The sequence below is a fragment of the Salmo trutta genome, chromosome 19 (assembly GCF_901001165.1).
Source record: "Salmo trutta chromosome 19, fSalTru1.1, whole genome shotgun sequence".
NCBI lineage: Eukaryota > Metazoa > Chordata > Actinopteri > Salmoniformes > Salmonidae > Salmo > Salmo trutta.
The window spans coordinates 33,914,155-33,931,365 of record NC_042975.1 but is presented as its reverse complement, the minus strand read 5'-3'; the positions used below and the strand labels follow the sequence as shown (position 1 = coordinate 33,931,365).

Genomic DNA, 17,211 nt, shown 5'->3' with positions numbered 1-17,211 from the left:
TGAGCTCAATTTTGAGTCTCAGAGCAAAGGGTCTGAATACCTATGTAAATAAGGTATTTCTGTTTTCTGTTTTTAATACATTTGCAAAAAATTCTGAAAACCTGTTTTCGCTTTGTCATTATGGGGTATTGTGTGTAGATTGATGAGGAAATTGTTTTATTTAGTCATTAACATAACAACATGTGGAAAAAGTCAAGGGGTCTGAATAGTTTCCGAAGGCACTGTATAATTCGTACTGAAAATGTGTGATTAATGAGGTTTGGTTTGCGACACGTTCACTTCCTGCCAGCAGACTCAGCACAACAACAGTTCATGACTGAGGGCCGGCCTCCCCGACCACCATCCACGCCAAAACCCTCATACAAATCTCTAACAACTACCACCCCTGCCAACATGTTTGTAAAATGGTGGAATGCTGAACCTTGTGAATTTAGTAATAGTGCAAACTTTGGAGAGGTGTGAGACCACTTGGAGGTCCCAGTTAGACCTTTTATGCAAACCCTTGTCATTTCTTGGCTTATGTTGCACCTACCTCACGTTTTCCATAAATATTGTTATTATGTTACTGAATGTACAGTATCTAAAGTATTTTCAGTAAAGGATTAAGGAAAATGTTTTCACAAAAATGTGTTTGTTCACGGAATATATTTTAAAAGTATGCATTAATTATGAGTCTATAATATAAAATAGTTGGTGAAAATGAATGTAGACATTAATAAATGCATTTCTATATCTTCCAAAACCTTTCAAACAATAGTGGAGGATAAAAAACATTGTGGTGCAGTGGCTTCAAAACAGTGCACCCTGTCAGTCATCATTTATATACATAACTGTCAAAAAGAAACATGAGGTGACAGAGGTTGGTTGAGTGGTAAAACCGTAAACTCTAGAGAACACATATCCCTTACTGGAGACGGGGGTTCAAAACCTGTTTCTGTTTCATCCACCTATGCCAATCACCCACTGTTCTTCCTAAAAAGGGCAATGGGATTCCATTTTGCTTTTAAAAACTAACATGAAAAATTGACTGCACGCACAATGCCAAAATGGACTAGCCCACATCACTCAAGTTACAATCTGAAGCGGTTGCCAATTATTTTTCCTGTAGTTTGATTTCACCAGAGGCCTCCAACCTTGTAACCATGTTTGGGAGTTTGGGTTGGGAGTGTTACCATGTTCAGGGTTTTGGATAAAAGGCTGTGAGGCTGTTTCAGTCTTGAGGGGTGGAAGAGAACTCAGAAACCAAAGGGAGGACCCTGTGGAAGATCATCTCACCCTTTTTGTTAGTGTTATACTTCAACAATTTATGTCAGGGACAATCCTTCTTATGTTATCTAATGTGCTTGTTGTGATGCTGATGTTTTATATATGTTAGAGTTGAAAGTGTTATTGTGTCCATTGTATCTACATCTATTGAATTATACAACATTGAATTATAGTCAGTTGTTGTTCTCTTTTGTGAAATATATTATGTTGGTTTGTTTTTGGTTACTTTCTTCACTTTTTCATGAAATCATTTGGTTAATTAAATATATTGAAGGTATTTGTTCTAAAACAGTAAGTATTTAATGAGAGATATTAATGAGAGGCAAGGTAATGAACAAGGATTATCAAATTGTATTTGTTGCTTGGTAGACCTTTTTTTAAAGTCATAATACCACTGGTATTTATTTGGTATTTATTATTCAATAACTTTATTGCATTCTCCTCCAGGTTGTGACATTCACTCTGGGTGGCGAATGGAGAACCACACCTACCCTAAGAACATGTTCCTCCTGGAGGGGTTAAAGGTCTCTCAACAGTCCTCCTACCCTGCCTTCATCCTTCTCCTCATCATCTACATCTTCACGATGGTGTCCAACATCGGCCTCATACTACTGATCTCCATGGAGAGGAGCCTGCACCAGCCCATGTACATCCTCTTCTGCAACCTACCTCTCAATGACGCTCTTGGAGCCACGGTTATCGTCCCTCGTTTGCTGAGTGACATATTTGTGGCAAGCACAGACCGCTACATTAATGACGTTGCGTGTGCCATCCAAGCATTTTTTGCCCACATGTTTGGCACAACATCACATACAATACTGATTATCATGGCCTTTGATAGATATGTGGCCATCTGCAACCCCCTGCGATACGCCACCATCATGACCAACAGGATGATCGCAAAACTGACTGTTTTTGCCTGGGGTTCTGCCTTTCTGCTTGTGGGGGTCCTCCTGGGCCTCACACTCAACCTGTCACGATGCAGATCTGAAATCTTCAACCCCTTCTGTGACAATGCCTCGTTATTCAAGCTCTCCTGTGAAAGTGTTATTATTAACAATATCTATGGACTCACTTTTACCATCCTACTCCTGGGGTCCTCCATAGGGAGTGTGACACTAACATACCTTAAGATAGCTATGGTGTGTGTGAGAAACAAAAACAGGGTTCTGAATAGCAGGGCCTTGCAGACCTGCTCCACACACTTGTCTGTGTACATCATCATGCTGGTGTCCGGTTTCACCATCATCTTTCTCCATCGCTTCCCTCAGTGGGCCGACCACAGGAAACTGTCAGCTATTTTGTTTCATGTGGTTCCTCCTTGGCTCAATCCTGTCATCTACGGTTTGCAGACCAAAGAGATCAGACAGAAAATCTTCAACAAGTTTCATAATAATAAAGTGACTGTATGATGAATGGTTGTAGGAATAATAATATGTATGAATTCTTGTTCTGATCTCTCTCTCTCTCTCTCTCTCTCTCTCTCTGTCTCTCTCTCTCTCTCTCTCTCGTTTTGAAAAGCCAACAGACATTGGTGTTGAATTGTTGCACCCTCCAGGCCAGGGTGTTCACATTTTCACTCAGAGGCCCCCTTCCAGCATTGGGGAACAACCCCCCCCCCCCCCCCCAATATGCCAGATGGGAATGTTCTGAAAGCTTGATTCTAATCAACCGTCTGAATAAAATAAAGACAGAAAACTGCGAGTTGGTGGCCTACTCATTTTCAATGGAACCAAAGCTGGCGGCGAAATGTGGTGCATGCAAAAAATAGTTTTACTGAAAGGAAGAATTTCCCTTACCTGAGGGAATTATTTAAGGTCATTGCATTAAGGTCAATACCCTCAAACGTTTTTCTTAGGTTAGGGCATACTTAAGGGTTTGTACGGTAGTTTGAAGGCATGTACAGAAGAATGAGTTTCTGGTTACCATGGAGACGACCTTCACTGACTGAACTTCTCAAAGAGATCACATTTATTTTGTGAGATAGCAAAATAGAACTTCTACATTCAGGACAGGAGAATTGATTCAGAAGATAATGATCTGATTCAGAAGATAAAAAGGTTATTTTAGTAATTTTTTTCTCAACTTGTTTCTATAATTTTTTAGCATGTCAAGCTAATTTACAGAGTAGTCATGGATTGTGCAACTTCCATTGTTTAGTTAAAGTGGAACAAATACTAAAGGATTTGTGAAAATTCTATTCACCTCATTTTCAACAGAAATATGGGCAGGGTCTCTAGTTTTTTTGTGGGGGCCTTACCGTTAAACACTTACGGACAATAGTTTGCATTTAGCTAACTAACTCGCTATCGCTATCACAAGTTCCCAAACATGGATTCACGCAAAATGTGCCTTTTATGTTCGGTAAGGGATGCCCCAATAACTGACAGAAAAGGAAGCTGTTCATGGAGCAGGAGTGTTTTGGCCACCAAACCTTTTAGAGGAGGGAGTGCTGTTGCGGTAAAGCAAGTGGTAGCGGAGCGCCAAGTCTAGGTCCAAAAGGCTTCTTAACAGCTTCTACTCCAAGCCATAAGACACCTGAACAGCAAATCAAAGGGCTACCCAGACCCCTCTTTTACGCTGCTGCTACTCTCTGTTTATTATCTATGCATGGTCACTTTAACTCTACCGACATGCACATATTACCTCAATTACCTCGACTAACCGGTGCCCCCGCACATTGAATCTGTACTGGTACAGTACCCCCTGTATATAGCCTCGCTATTGTTATTTTACTGCTGCTGTTTAATTATTTGTTACTTCTATCTTTTACTGAACACATTTTTCTTCTTAACTTCTTAAAAGCATTGTTGGTTAAGGGCTTGCAAGTAAGCATTTCACTGTAAGGTTTACACCTGTTGTATTTGGCGCATGTGACAAATACAATTTGATTTGATTTATGTTGGCTATATACCACACCCCCACGGGCCTTATTGCTTAAATATATACTGTATATAGTTTCCTGTTTAATCTGATTCATTTTAATGCTCCTACATGTACTGTACCTTTGCCTGTTCCTGATAATTACAGGGATCCACCTTGATCAGGGGTGGGCAAATTCCAGTCCTCGAGGGCCTGATTGGTGTCACAATTTTGCCCCAGCCCCAGCTATCACACCTGACTCCAATAATCACCTAATCATGATCTTCAGTTTAGAATGCAGTTTGATTAATCAGCTGTGTTTGCTAGGGATGGAGAAAAAGTGTGTCACCAATCAGGCCCTGGAGGAGTTGTCCACCCCTGCATGGTGCTGCAATCATACCAAAATGTCTCTTACAGACCAAGAGGGAAGACAACTGTTTATCAAGTGACACATTGTTTTTCATGATTTGTGCCACTTGAAAACCAAACCCAGAATCTAACTGAAAACACATTTGAAACCCTCCTATTCCTTCATTTCAAAATGTTAAGTATTAAAGAAAAAGTCAACAAAGTGGATTTTCATAGTGTTTTTATTAACACCATAATTTGCCAAGTGCAAGATGAGTTACGGAATGCTTAGTTCATGAAGTGCCATATGAAAAGAGCTAAACAATTAAAATATTCATAAATCATAAGAAGTTATCCTTAGGCATTAGATAAACATGTAAGAAGAGAGCTGTACAAGGCAAGCCATAAAACAATTATGCAAATATAATCATGTAAATATGCTTATGAAGAGAACTGTGCAAGACAAAAAAAATGTTATCCTTAGATAATAAGGTAGAGCTGACAGAGAGAGCTTTAGAAGGCACAAAATATGAGAACTATTTAAAAACACATAGTTTAACATATTTGGAGCACAGAGTTAGTCTGCTTGACTGGAACTCATATACTGTCCTTGGCAGCATATGTATGAAAAAGAATGTCTTCAGTTCAGGGATAACATCAGCATTGAAATTCACATCAACAATAACAACCTGCCCGGATGGAGCCCAGACAGTAGTTTGCATCTCTCCAGTCCTGTGCAGAACATGCCCATTTGCCCCTGCATGCAGTACCCACAGGCTCCATTAGGTTGCAGCTGAGGAACCCCATCCACCAGCTTTACATTGGTGAGTTTGCCAGAAAACAGTTCAGTCAGAGACTTACTCAGAACAGGACGTTTGATTTCTAGAAGTTCTTGAGAGTTTAACACTCCATCTGGGCTTGCAGAAAGCCATGGCTCCTTGACACACTACTGTGCCTCTACTCTCCAGACTAAACCCACAGCTCTCCCATCCATGTGTAGGCCACCTGCCCGTTCTCCTTGCCATATGTGGTTGCTGAGTTCCCATGGAACCTGGGGAAGAGAGCTCCTGCAAAAACGTGTAGGGATTTGTTGAGGTGCGCAAAGGAAATTTCTTTGCTGATCTAGCAGTGATTCAAAGTTTATGTGCGTCATACTATGCATGGGAGGAACTCTGTCCTTTAGTGACCTCTACCAAGCTGGCACGTTTACACTCCTCCAGCTTAGCAAAAACGTAATAAAATGACAAGCATTGCTGACACTGCATGTTGATGCCATGTTCACCATTAGGCTGCTGTAGCTGTGTGGCTGCTGCTGGACCTTGATGACTGGTTTAGCTTTGATGCACTCGTGCAGAAGGCTCCCCACTGGAACGTTGGCCCCTTCCAAACTCTTCTTAAGTGCGTTGTGGGAGTGGTACACAGGAGTTGGAGGTAGAGATGGAGAAGTGGCTGGGGTGCTGTCAGAGAACTCGTCATTTGGTTTGTGACCTTTAAAACAGATCCCGCTCAATCATTTTGGAGTGAAATTCCACTGGGTCCCCGAGTTCCACTGGCATTGCTCATCTGTACAGGACACCCCTGTCAAACATCCATACCCAGCATTCTGCACCTATTGTTAGAATAGTCAATTACAGTATGGAACACTCGTTTACATGGTGTTCAGAGTTGACTAGTTTACACAGTTCCCTTTAAACTAGTAAGTTTAGGTTATGTTTGCCTCCTGGGTGGCGCATTGGTCTAAGGCACTGCATCTCAGTGCTAGCTGTGCCACCAGAGATTCTGGGTTCGAGTCCAGGCTCTGTCGCAGCCGGCTGCGACCGGGAGGCCCATGGAGCAGCGTACAATTGGCCCAGCGTTGTCTGTGTTAGGGAGGGTTTGGCAGGCAGAGATATCCTTGTCTAATTGCACACTAGCAACCCCTGTGGCGGGCTGGGTGTAGTGCATGCTGACCAGGTTGCCAGGTGTACGGTGTTTCCTCTGACACATTGGTGTGGCTTGCTTCTGGGATGGATGGGCATTGTGTCAAGAAGCAGTGCGGATTGGTTGGGTTGTGTGTTGGAGGACGCATGGCTCTCGACCTTCGTCTCTCCCGAGTCCATACAGGAGTTGCAGTGATGAGACAAGATTGTAACTACTACCAATTGGATACCATGAAATTGGGGTGAAAAAAGGGGGTAAAAAAAGTTTAGATTATGTTGGTAATTTCCTATTTAATTGTAAAACTCACCTTGATTCTGTACCTACCTCATTGCCATTCGAGATTAGATTGATATACTTACACAATGAGCCATTGAAACCAAGAACCATGTGTGCATTTTGTAACAGTTAACGTTGTCAGTTCTGGTGAGTGATATGGTATCATCACAATCAGCTAGCTAAGTAACTAGCTAACATCAAAAGTATCAGTCATAGAAAAGGCAAGTTATGATAAATAAAAAGTCAGTGAGCTAGCTACCTTCCATAGTATTGCAGCTGCATGACTGCAAGTCTTCGACCTGCCCTGCAACAGAAGAACATCCTGCAGTCTCCACTATGCCGACAGATGATACAAGAATCCAGGTAGACGGATGGTGTGGTTTGCTCTGACTGGGCTGGACATCTGCTTTGAGGTACACAAGACAGTGAATAAGCCCCCACCCAACTTTGCCGCTGTGGAGGTATTGATATTTCTCTGTGCTTTTGTAGCTCCTCATCTCTGTCCCATCCACACTGAGAAACAATAATAAATAATTAAAGATGTCTTCGTTGGTGATATGTGGCCATTTTTTCATATCGTCCTCCCACTCTTGAATAATCTGAGGATGTGGCATATACTTGCCATTTGATTTTGAAAGGTTTTTCATGGTAAGATCCCATGACATTTTGACGTAGCTTGCTAATGTTCACAAAACGGCAAGAACGCCACAAAGGAATTCCTCCACAAAACAGAACGTTTGGACATTGTTTTGGTTCCGGGATCTTAAATAAGGCAAATAGCAATATAGAATGGGAAAGCAGCCATGTGTTTGGACAATTAATAATAGACACTGCAGTAAATGAAACCTGTCTTGTCCAGGAACGGAGTCTACGCAGACCGGTGCACCATAGCCAATCAGAGCTACAGTAGGCCTTCATGCAAACAAGAAATTTGCCATACAGGCCTGCCATTCACTTTGAACTGGACTGTGTGTTTACAGGAAGTTGCAACAGCACAACTTTAGATAATTCGAACGCATTTGCAAAAAGCGAGAGGAGAGGAGTCTTTGAAGGACCTGGCGAACATGTTGGATGTGTTCAACCATGGACCTGGAGAAGATGAGGATGTCATCCAGGTACACAAACACAAACTGGTGAAGGAAGTCGCGCAGCACATCATTAACCAGGGCCTGGAAAACGGCCTGAGCATTTGTAAGTCCAAACAGCATGACACGGTACACATAATGTCCATTTGGGGTGTTGAATGCTGTCTTCCACTCGTCTCCCTGTCTGATGCGCACCACATTGTACGCATTCCCTAAATCAAATTTTGAAAAGAACGTAGCTCCCTGGAGTCTCTCAAAGGCTGACGACATAAGAGGAAGAAGGTAACGGTTCTTGATGGTAATGTTATTTAAACCCCGGTAATTGATACAGGGACGGAATCCCCCATCCCTCTTTCCAACAAAGAAAAAACCCGCTCCTGCAGGTGAAGTGGACGGCCTAATAAAACCAGCCACCAGCGCCTCCTTAATTTAACTGTTTATGGCTGCAGTCTCTGGACCTGAGAGAGAATATAGCCCTCCTCTCGGAGGAGTGGTGACGTGCAGTAGGTCGATGGCACAATCGTAGGACCTGTGAGGAGGCAGTTCGCTGGCCCTTCATTTACTGAAGACCTGACCCAGATCCCAGTAATCCCGAGGTACGCGGGAAAGATCAGGCTTGTCATCCCCAGCCGGGGAAAAGGAGAATCAGAAGACTCCAGACGAGCAGGGCTGGAAAGATGTGGAGAGAGTTGCTGGCAGGTGGACTGGCATGAAGGATTCCATCCCAGAACTCTTTCCAAGGGCCTGTCAATTTGAGGATTATGGATAGAAAGCCACGGATGTCCAAGAACCAGGGGAAGCTCAGGAGAGTCCAACAAATGTAACTGGATAAACTCCACATGATAATCCAGAACTCGTAGCTAAATAGGCATGGTGAGTTGCTTCACCTTCCCAGACCCTAGGGTTTGACCTTCCAGCTTAGTGAGAGGCAGCCCCTGTTGGCGAGCTAATTTGTGATCCAGATAACAGGTAGCCCCAGAGTCTATGAAAGCAGGAATGTCCAACTGCCCATTGTCTCACCACAGGTTGGCCGGGAGCAAGGTGCGTACCGTGTCGGCAGCTGAAGACTGTATTTGACACGCCGGTATTCTCCCGTCTACTGACGAGTCATCCCGTTTCCCGTCAGCTCGGGATAGGAGGCATAGAAATGTCCAGACTGACCACAGTAAAGACAACATTGCTTGTTAACCCTGCACCATCTCTCCAGAGCGGAAACCTGGTGCGTCCCAATTGCATTGGCTCCTCTGAAGGATATGAAGGAGAACCCGAGCCGAATTGAGGACTCTGACGGGTACAGGACAAGCAGATGCAGCATAAGGCAGTGGAACAAACAAATAATCGACTCCTTCAGCAGAACCCGAAACACTGGAAACAACTCTGAACCCCTCCGTCCTCTCACGACGACGTTCCCAAAGCCGGTTGTCAATCCGGATGGCCAGAATGATGAGCTCATCCAGAGTGTCAAGGTTGTCCCGGGAAGCCGGTTCATCCTTGAGAACCTCGCTGAGTCCGTTTAGAAAGGCTGAGTGAAGTGCCTCTGTATCCAACCGCTTTCAACGGTAAGCGTCCGAAAGTCAATGGTGTAAATTGCTTCGCTCTTGCTGCCGTGCCGAAGCACAATGAGTCTTTGAGCAGCGTTCCTGCCACTGATGGGGTGATCAAAAACCCTCTTCATCTCCTGGGTGAAGCTTTGCCAATTAACACAAATGTCTGATTGCTTCTCTCATATGGCCATAGCCCAGGCCAGAGCACGTCCTGAGAGCAAGGAGATGACGTATGCCACTCTGGAACGCTCTGTGGGAAACGTTGTTGCCTGCAGCTCGAAGGCCAGTGAGCATTGGAGCATTAACCCACGACACCACCCAGGATGCCCCTCATAGTGCTCCTGTGCCGGGAGATGAGGCTCCCAAAGGGAGGAAGACGCTGAGCTGGTAGGGAGTGGAGGATTAGGAACAGCCACAGGTGAAGCAGCCGTTGCTACCAACTCTCCTGTCTGCAGACAGTGCGGACAGTTCTTAAATCATTCGACAATGTCTGCAGCCCCGCCTCATGGCAACCAATTTATTTTTATTTTTATTTAACCTTTATTTAACTAGGCATGTACATGCACATCCAATCACAGTTCCATGGTGTGTGAGAGCCGGCCATAAATGGTGGAATTCGGAGTGTTCCTCATATGACTCAAAAATCTCTGCTGGGTCCATTGTAGGCTTAGGACTACTGTACCAATAATGCTAGTACGAACTCGAATCCAGGCGCAGAGAAACACAGCAAGCAGGGGTAAGGATAAATCCAGAACTTTTACTTAGTCTTAACAGAAACAAGGCAACCGCACAAGAGCACACTAATAAAACATGAGACCTAAGCAATGATACAGACCAACTGAGGAACCTAAATAACAAGGCAATCAGGTGAACAGAGAAGGTAAATAAACACAGGAGAATCCAATAAGTTATAATCAGGGTAACCTGAAAACTAGAAAACGGGGTAAGGGAAACCCTCCAGCGGTAACCTAAGGAAACAACAATCAAATAACACAGAAACTGTGACACTTCTGGCTTGTACCATTAGTTTTGTCTATTTCTTCTGCATCCGTTGATACCATTAGTCTGTGTGTTTAATGGGGGCTGAGCTAGAAAGGTGTTTGTGAGACAAGGGCGGATCCTGAAGGGACCCTAGGCCAAGGACCCTAGGCCAAGTCCGAATTGTTTGTGCTGCGAACAATCAAAAGCTATCTATGAAAAGCTGAGACTCTCATGTGACATGTTGTGCTCTATATGATGCTCACAAGCTACACAATAGTCGTTAGAAGTTAAGGGTGGGGTTCTTCATAGAAGTGCATAGGAAACCCCAGGACGTAGTATCTATAATACTGTAATAAGCTCACATAGTTGCTGTCACAAACTCCACACAGTCTTCACTGACAAGTTGGATATTCATTTCCCACTGAGCAAACAATTTCTGTACTTACAGCATTCATATAAATTCCTTTTAATCAGGTTTTTTAATCATAAAAACATATAAATATGCAGATAAATGAAAGTCAGATGGGTCTCGGGACTGATAAGGTTAAAGAAAACAAACCATGGATTACAGTTCTTCTATCAAGTTATAAAATCCTGAACGTCCCTTTAATCTTTTAAAGGTCACTCAACAGACCACCTACCCTGACCTAATCCTCTTCCTTATTATCTACGTCTTCACCTCGTTGCCAACATCGGCCTCATAGTACTGATCTCCATGGAGAGGAGCCTGCATCATCCCATGTACATCCTTTTCTGAAATGTGTCTCTTAATAACATAGTCGGGGCTAGAGCGATGATACCTCGTCTGTTAGGGACATTTTGACCGCAGCTTCTGAGCGATATATCACTTACATAGAGTGTGTTATTCAGGCTTTCTGTGCTCATGTTTATGCTACGACATCACACACTGTTCTCAGGATCATGGCCTTTGACAGGTATGTGGCCATCTGCAACCCCCTGCCATACGCTACCATCATGAACAGCAAAATGGTAATCAGGTTGTCTGTGTCTGCCTGGGGGGTGGCCATAGTCTTAGTGGAGATTCTGCTGGGCATCACCATCCGCCTATCACGCTGTAGGTCTAACATATTTAACCCGTACTGCGACAGCGCCTCCTTATTCAAGCTCTCCTGCGAGAGCGTGTTCATAAATAACATATATGTCTTAACATTTACTGTTATGCTGTTTGTCTCGTCCATAGGCAGCATCAGTCTCACCTATCTGAAGATTGCCATTGTTTGTCTGAGTAGTAGAAACACCTCTTTAAACAGCAAGGCCCTGACAACCTGTAGCACACGCTTACTGGTCTGCCATATTGTGCTGGGATGTGGTTTTACCAGTTTCATCCTCCATCACTTCCTAGCCTATGCAGACCTGCGCAAACTGAATAGTGTGCTGGGTAGTGTGGTCCCTACCTGTGTCAACCACATAATATATGGTTTACAGACTAAAGAGATTAAACAGAGGATATTTAGAGTGTTCACAGAGCCAAGGTAGCCGCAGGATTTTGTGTTAAATCTGATGGGAAAATAAATCATCTATAATATAATGAGAACTGCAGTGTATGTGTGTGGCGTTCATAAAACAAGGGTGGAGTTTCTTCTCAACCACCACCTGAGGGACCTGTAAGGGTTCTGTTGAATTGGACCCTAACATTAGTTGAGAGCCATTATTTCATTGATGGTATGCATATTCAAAGCGTGTTGTAACAATTAAAACATACAGCTGCCCCGGTTTGGGTTAGTACTGATGGAGAAAAAAATCCTAATTCCTGCCATAATGCAAATCTACTGTAAAATACATAACTAGGAAGAACACTACTGTATGTTTTCAAACTGACATTTATTTTAGGTGGTGCAAAGTTTTGGGGGGGTGTTCCATGAATCATTTGTAGATTTAATTTCCACATGCAAACCAACATAGAATATTTTATTGTGCAAAGTTTTATTTTAATTTGTGACGCCTACAGAGAAGGCAGAGGCAGAAAACCAAAATCTGTTGGTACACTTTATTTGACAGTGTGCTATTTCCCTGATATTTAAGAAATAATATTGCGAGATTGTACTTACACAATAATCACCTAACAATTACTGTTGTTTCTTTGGTATTGATTAATAACATTTATAATCACATACCATTTAGTACTGTATCTGGTAGTTTGTACAATGCGATTGAACAGGACTGTACAATTGTTATTTCATTTTTTGGTTCTTATCAATAAACTTCAAACTATTAAATCAGATTTATACAGTTGTGCAACCTACACCATGAACCAAATGGTAAACACGAATATTGTTCGGTTTCGTTTATAAGTGCATGATAATGAAACATTGAGCTGTTCTGCCTTCCAAGCAACAAACAATAATTGGAAACAGTGACTTGGCATTATTTTGGAATCTCTGAAAATGATCACACTTTTTAGCCCATACTAAACTATTTTAAAGGGGATTGTATTGAATGTTTTGCTGTCAGGACAGTGTGTTGAGTGTTTTGTGGCCCTGTTGTGAGACGTCTCTGTGTCGGCAGAAGGCCCTCTTGATGGCCACTCTCAGCTCCTTGTTCCTCAGGCTGTAGATCACCGGGTTCAGGAAAGGAGTCAGAGCCGAGTACAGCACCGACACGATGATACGCACCTACAACAATAACACAACATGAATACAACATTAAGACAACCGCAATGCAACAATGATACCCACAACCACAATATAATAAACGAAAATGTACACATTATTAAACAACAATGATAGCACTTACATCAACACAATGTTATCTAACCTTATCACAACGTTATTAACAGTATGACCTTGATCATATTCAACCATAAACATATACATAGCATTATTAGGGATGGTTGGATTCCATATCATTTGAGGAAGTACTCTGAAATTCCAATTATCCTCAATGCTTTTCAATTAGGAAAATGGAATTACAATTGGAATTTCATATACTTTCTTAATTGACTGGAATTGAAATGGAATTGACCCCAACCCTGTTTTTAGGATTTTCACAGCACTGCCACCATGACACAAATCTACAATGACTGATGAGCATACGTATGTTACACACAATTAATACAACAGTGCCATCTCATGGTGGGAATGCCATTTGAGTACCATTAGACATCAACAGTGAATGACCAATCAGAGAGGACATGGGTAATGGTGCAAATATCAGTCAAACTCTTCAACTGGTGAATGTAAGATTCACAGTGTTGACTGAAGGTTGTCTGATGGTAGAGTTAAACAGTCATTAGAAAAGAGAAATGAGGAGGGGGAGAAAGAGGATGAAGAGGAGGGTCACCTCTGGAGAGAAGTTTCCCACACGGTAGGAGATGTAGACAAATGAGGCAGAGCTGTAAGAAATGGACACAACCGTCAGGTGGGCGGCACAGGTGCTAAACGCCTTCAGTCGCTGTGCAGCGCCCATTTTAGCTATCTTCACACCGATGAGGATGTAGGAAGTGAGGATGAGCACACCCGTGGTGAGCAGCGCTATGAGGGCAAAAGACAGTGACACAATGCTGTCCACCTGAGTGTCCCCACACACCAGCAGCCTCACTGAGGACGGGTCGCACCAGCAGTGGCGCACCACGTTGGGTCCACAGTATGAACGCTGCAATGCCATGCTAGTGTTTGGGAAGGTGCAGATGGCGCCGAAGGTCCACGCCCCAATGATGAGTAGCAGGCAGACGGTGCGGGTCATCACAGCGGCATAGCGAAGAGGATTACAGATTGCCACATAACGGTCGTAGGCCATAGCGGTCAGCAGGGCGCGACCGGTAACAGACATGTGGATGAAACAGTACATTTGGATGAAGCAGCCGGGGACGGACACAGTCTTGACCTCAGTCAGGAAGCCTGACAACATGTTGGGGATGGTGACCGTTGTGTAAATCATGTCCACGATGGACAGGTTGTGGAGGAAGAAGTACATGGGGGAGCCCAGCTTCGGGTCGGTCCGGACCTTTAGGACGAGATAAAGAAAGTGGTTAGACAGTGATGTCGTAGCTAGGCCCAGCGGAGAGTTTCTCCTGACAACATGTCTCGACCAGGGGAAACTCTGGGCCCAAGCCATAAATCTCAAGAGTTCAAGACTCCTGACTCCTGAGGAGTATAGTGTAGTCTACGGGCCCTTAGAGCAAATTCTAAGTGAGAGGACCTGAATGAAACCGCTTGATTACTTACACTAACTACAACTCATGGTCTCTCTTATAACATAATCTCTATCTAATGTTATTGTGATCTGGTTCTGGCTGTGCGTGTACAATGTACAGTACCAGGTAGATGATCATGATGTTTCCTCCGAGGATGATGGTGTAGGCCAGCAGGAAGATGATAAACAGGACCATCTTCTTCTCCCCCAGACTGGCCAGGCCCTGGATGATGAAGAAGGCGACAGGGCTGGACTGGGTGCTGTTCATACCTCTGGGCCAGTGGGCCTGATAGGATCTTAGACAAACCTGGTGCAGACAGAGAGATACATTGAGACCTTGTAGCCTACAGATAGAAGAAGCTCATTCTTAACAAACATGGCTTAGTACAGTTATATTCTTGTTGCGAAAGTATCTACAATAATACATGGTGTAACTAAAATTTCTGTGAAAAGTGTTGCCTATAGAAGCAAAAAATATAACTCTTATTATTTCAGATTCTCAACCTTGGTGGTGTCAGAGTGGGGCAATCTATGATATATTCAATGTGATAAATCACAAACATGTATAATAATTCATAGCAAGTGGTTCTCAATTATGTTTAGTTATAGGCCCAATGCAGTCAAAATTCTGTTTTCCTGTGTTTTGTATCATATTGTGCAACAGCTGATAAAACGCAGACTGTAAAAGTGTGAAGAAATTTGATCAGTGTTATTTCCTGATAGTTGCTAGTTGAAAATACAATCTACACAGGACCTTCTAATCGGGAGGTTTTGCATTGGTGGAGTTTTGTATGGATTGAGGCAGTATAATGCCTCGATCCATACAACTGGGAACTTGGAACTCCAACTTCCGTCTTCAGTGTGTTCAAGACAACTGGGAACTAGGGAAAAATGAGCTCAGACTGGGAATCATTGTTTTGAAGAGTTATCCAACTTGGAATTCCGAGTTGGAAACTGCCATCTTTCTAGCCGTCTGACTTTGCCACCTGGAGATCACTGACATCATGATTTTACCTAGTTTTTTTCCGAGTTCCCAGTCCAGTTGTCCTGAAAGTAACATTATTAAAGGTCAGCTTTAATATTGCAGATAGATTGTAACTTCCATCAATGTAATTGTCTGCCTAATTTCTAATCCCATATATATTTTTTTGTAAATATAAACATTTATATGTGTGTGTATACATACATATATACATACATACATACATACATAGCCACATATGAACAAATATACATACATATACATATATATATATATATATATATATATATATATATATATATATATAGTAACAATTGTTAATATAGACCAATAACAAACAGTTCCAAACCTTTTTGCCAATAACAGATTACCGTTCAGATGACATATTCATCCCCCACCCCACTCAGACCACTCCCAGACAGTCCAAGAAAAATTATTGCTTGAGAAATGTTTTTTGCTGAAAAGCTATTTTTGTTTCTTTTTGACAATTTGTATGGAAAAATATTACAGTAAGGTACTTATTTGTTAGCCAGAAATGATTTGATATTGAAATAAAAATGCCTGCATTCGGCCTTTAACAATTCCAGCCAAAAGATTAACCACTGAATTCAAAATGTGTTAGTGAATGCAAATATTGTGCACTAATCTGTTGAAATCTGATTACTATAACATAAAAGTTTGTAAACAAAACAAACATTAACTTAATGCTCATTTTTAAATAATATCTCTATGAGTAATCTATACAAATTTACATTGTGTTTCCTACGGAAATATTTTCAGACAAATCCACAAATCCAACTGTTAAAAAACAAAATCTATGTGATAATTTTGCACTATTGGAGGGTTAACCTCTTACCTGAGTGAGTGCAGGTCACACTCAGTGATCTTGAAGCTGAGCAGCTTCTTAAATACAATTATTTTACCAGCATCCCATAGTCCTTGTTTTTCCACAGGATGATGTGAGAGGCCGAAGGGACTTGTTATTTATCTAGTTTGTACGTCTACACTACATTCATTAAGAACTTTCCCTGGATTAATTAAACAAGAGAACTCCAATGCAACGTATGTTTACATTAAACTCCAGGTAAATTGCTTCATTACAGAATATTAATCATAAAAAGTAATTTAGCTACTGTATTTAACTCTAATTGGTGGTGTTTGTGTGTATGTGTTCACTTCTCTTGTGAGTAATTAGGTATGGCCTCATTAGCTGCAAACAGATGTTAAATTGGGATTTTGTTACTGGTGGAACTGTCCGTAAAATCATGTTTAACAACTCTTACTGTGCACTGTGTTCTATTCCTACGGTGGATGAACAAAGGCCAGAATTCAACTGTAACACTTGGCATTGTACTTGTGACTCTGAGAATATACATTTTTTACTTAGGGAACAGAAACAGATAACTAAACAACTGGACATAAGAAGAAGAAAAAGAGGCCTCAAGGCAAATTTCAAATGACGTCCTCCACATTCAGTGTACACGTGTTGGGCCTCATTTGTTCTCTTGTCAAAAGTTAGGAATAAGGGCTCATTTGAGACACAGACCTTCAGATAAAACAACAGGTTTTACTCTCCCACAACCTTGCACAATATCAACATTAGAATATCCTGCTGTAAGGTCCTCTTCCTTTATGTTCTCTGGTTTAGTTCTTAAATGTACAGTGCCTTTCGAAAGTATTCACCCCCTTGGCATTTTCTCTATTTTGTTGTCTTACAACCTAGAATTAAAACAGATTTTTGGGGGGTTTGTATCATTTTATTCACTCAAAATGCCTACCACTTTGAAGATGCAAA

General features: G+C 42.2%; 2 protein-coding genes and 1 pseudogene across 2 annotated transcripts; 2 read left to right on the top strand and 1 right to left on the bottom strand.

Moving 5' to 3' along the window:
• The first annotated feature begins 1,700 nt into the window (after positions 1-1,700).
• LOC115153701 (olfactory receptor 52N5-like) lies at positions 1,701-2,703 on the top strand. The gene has a single exon (XM_029699303.1). The coding sequence runs from the start codon at positions 1,740-1,742 to the stop codon at positions 2,676-2,678; it is 939 nt and encodes a 312-aa protein (XP_029555163.1). The 5' UTR covers positions 1,701-1,739; the 3' UTR covers positions 2,679-2,703.
• Positions 2,704-7,736: 5,033 nt separating this feature from the next.
• Positions 7,737-11,971, top strand: LOC115153743 (olfactory receptor 146-like; annotated as a pseudogene).
• Positions 11,972-12,635: 664 nt separating this feature from the next.
• On the bottom strand, positions 12,636-14,749 carry LOC115154386 (olfactory receptor 5AN1-like). The gene is made up of 3 exons (XM_029700562.1): positions 14,559-14,749; positions 13,583-14,245; positions 12,636-12,915 (listed from the first exon to the last, which is right to left on the bottom strand). The coding sequence occupies exons 1-3, from the start codon at positions 14,700-14,702 to the stop codon at positions 12,751-12,753; spliced, it is 972 nt and encodes a 323-aa protein (XP_029556422.1). The 5' UTR covers positions 14,703-14,749; the 3' UTR covers positions 12,636-12,750.
• Positions 14,750-17,211: the final 2,462 nt, after the last annotated feature.

Bases quoted from the DNA above. Each gene is read 5' to 3' on its own strand.
- LOC115153701 (XM_029699303.1), top strand. From the start codon at position 1,740: ATGGAGAACCACACCTACCCTAAGAACATGTTCCTCCTGGAGGGGTTA.
- LOC115154386 (XM_029700562.1), bottom strand. From the start codon at position 14,702: ATGAACAGCACCCAGTCCAGCCCTGTCGCCTTCTTCATCATCCAGGGC. The intron at 14,246-14,558 runs GTACTGTACATT...CTCGTCCTAAAG, and splicing joins ACATCATGATCATCTACCTG to GTCCGGACCGACCCGAAGCT. The intron at 12,916-13,582 runs GTGACCCTCCTC...TTATTGTTGTAG, and splicing joins TGGGAAACTTCTCTCCAGAG to GTGCGTATCATCGTGTCGGT.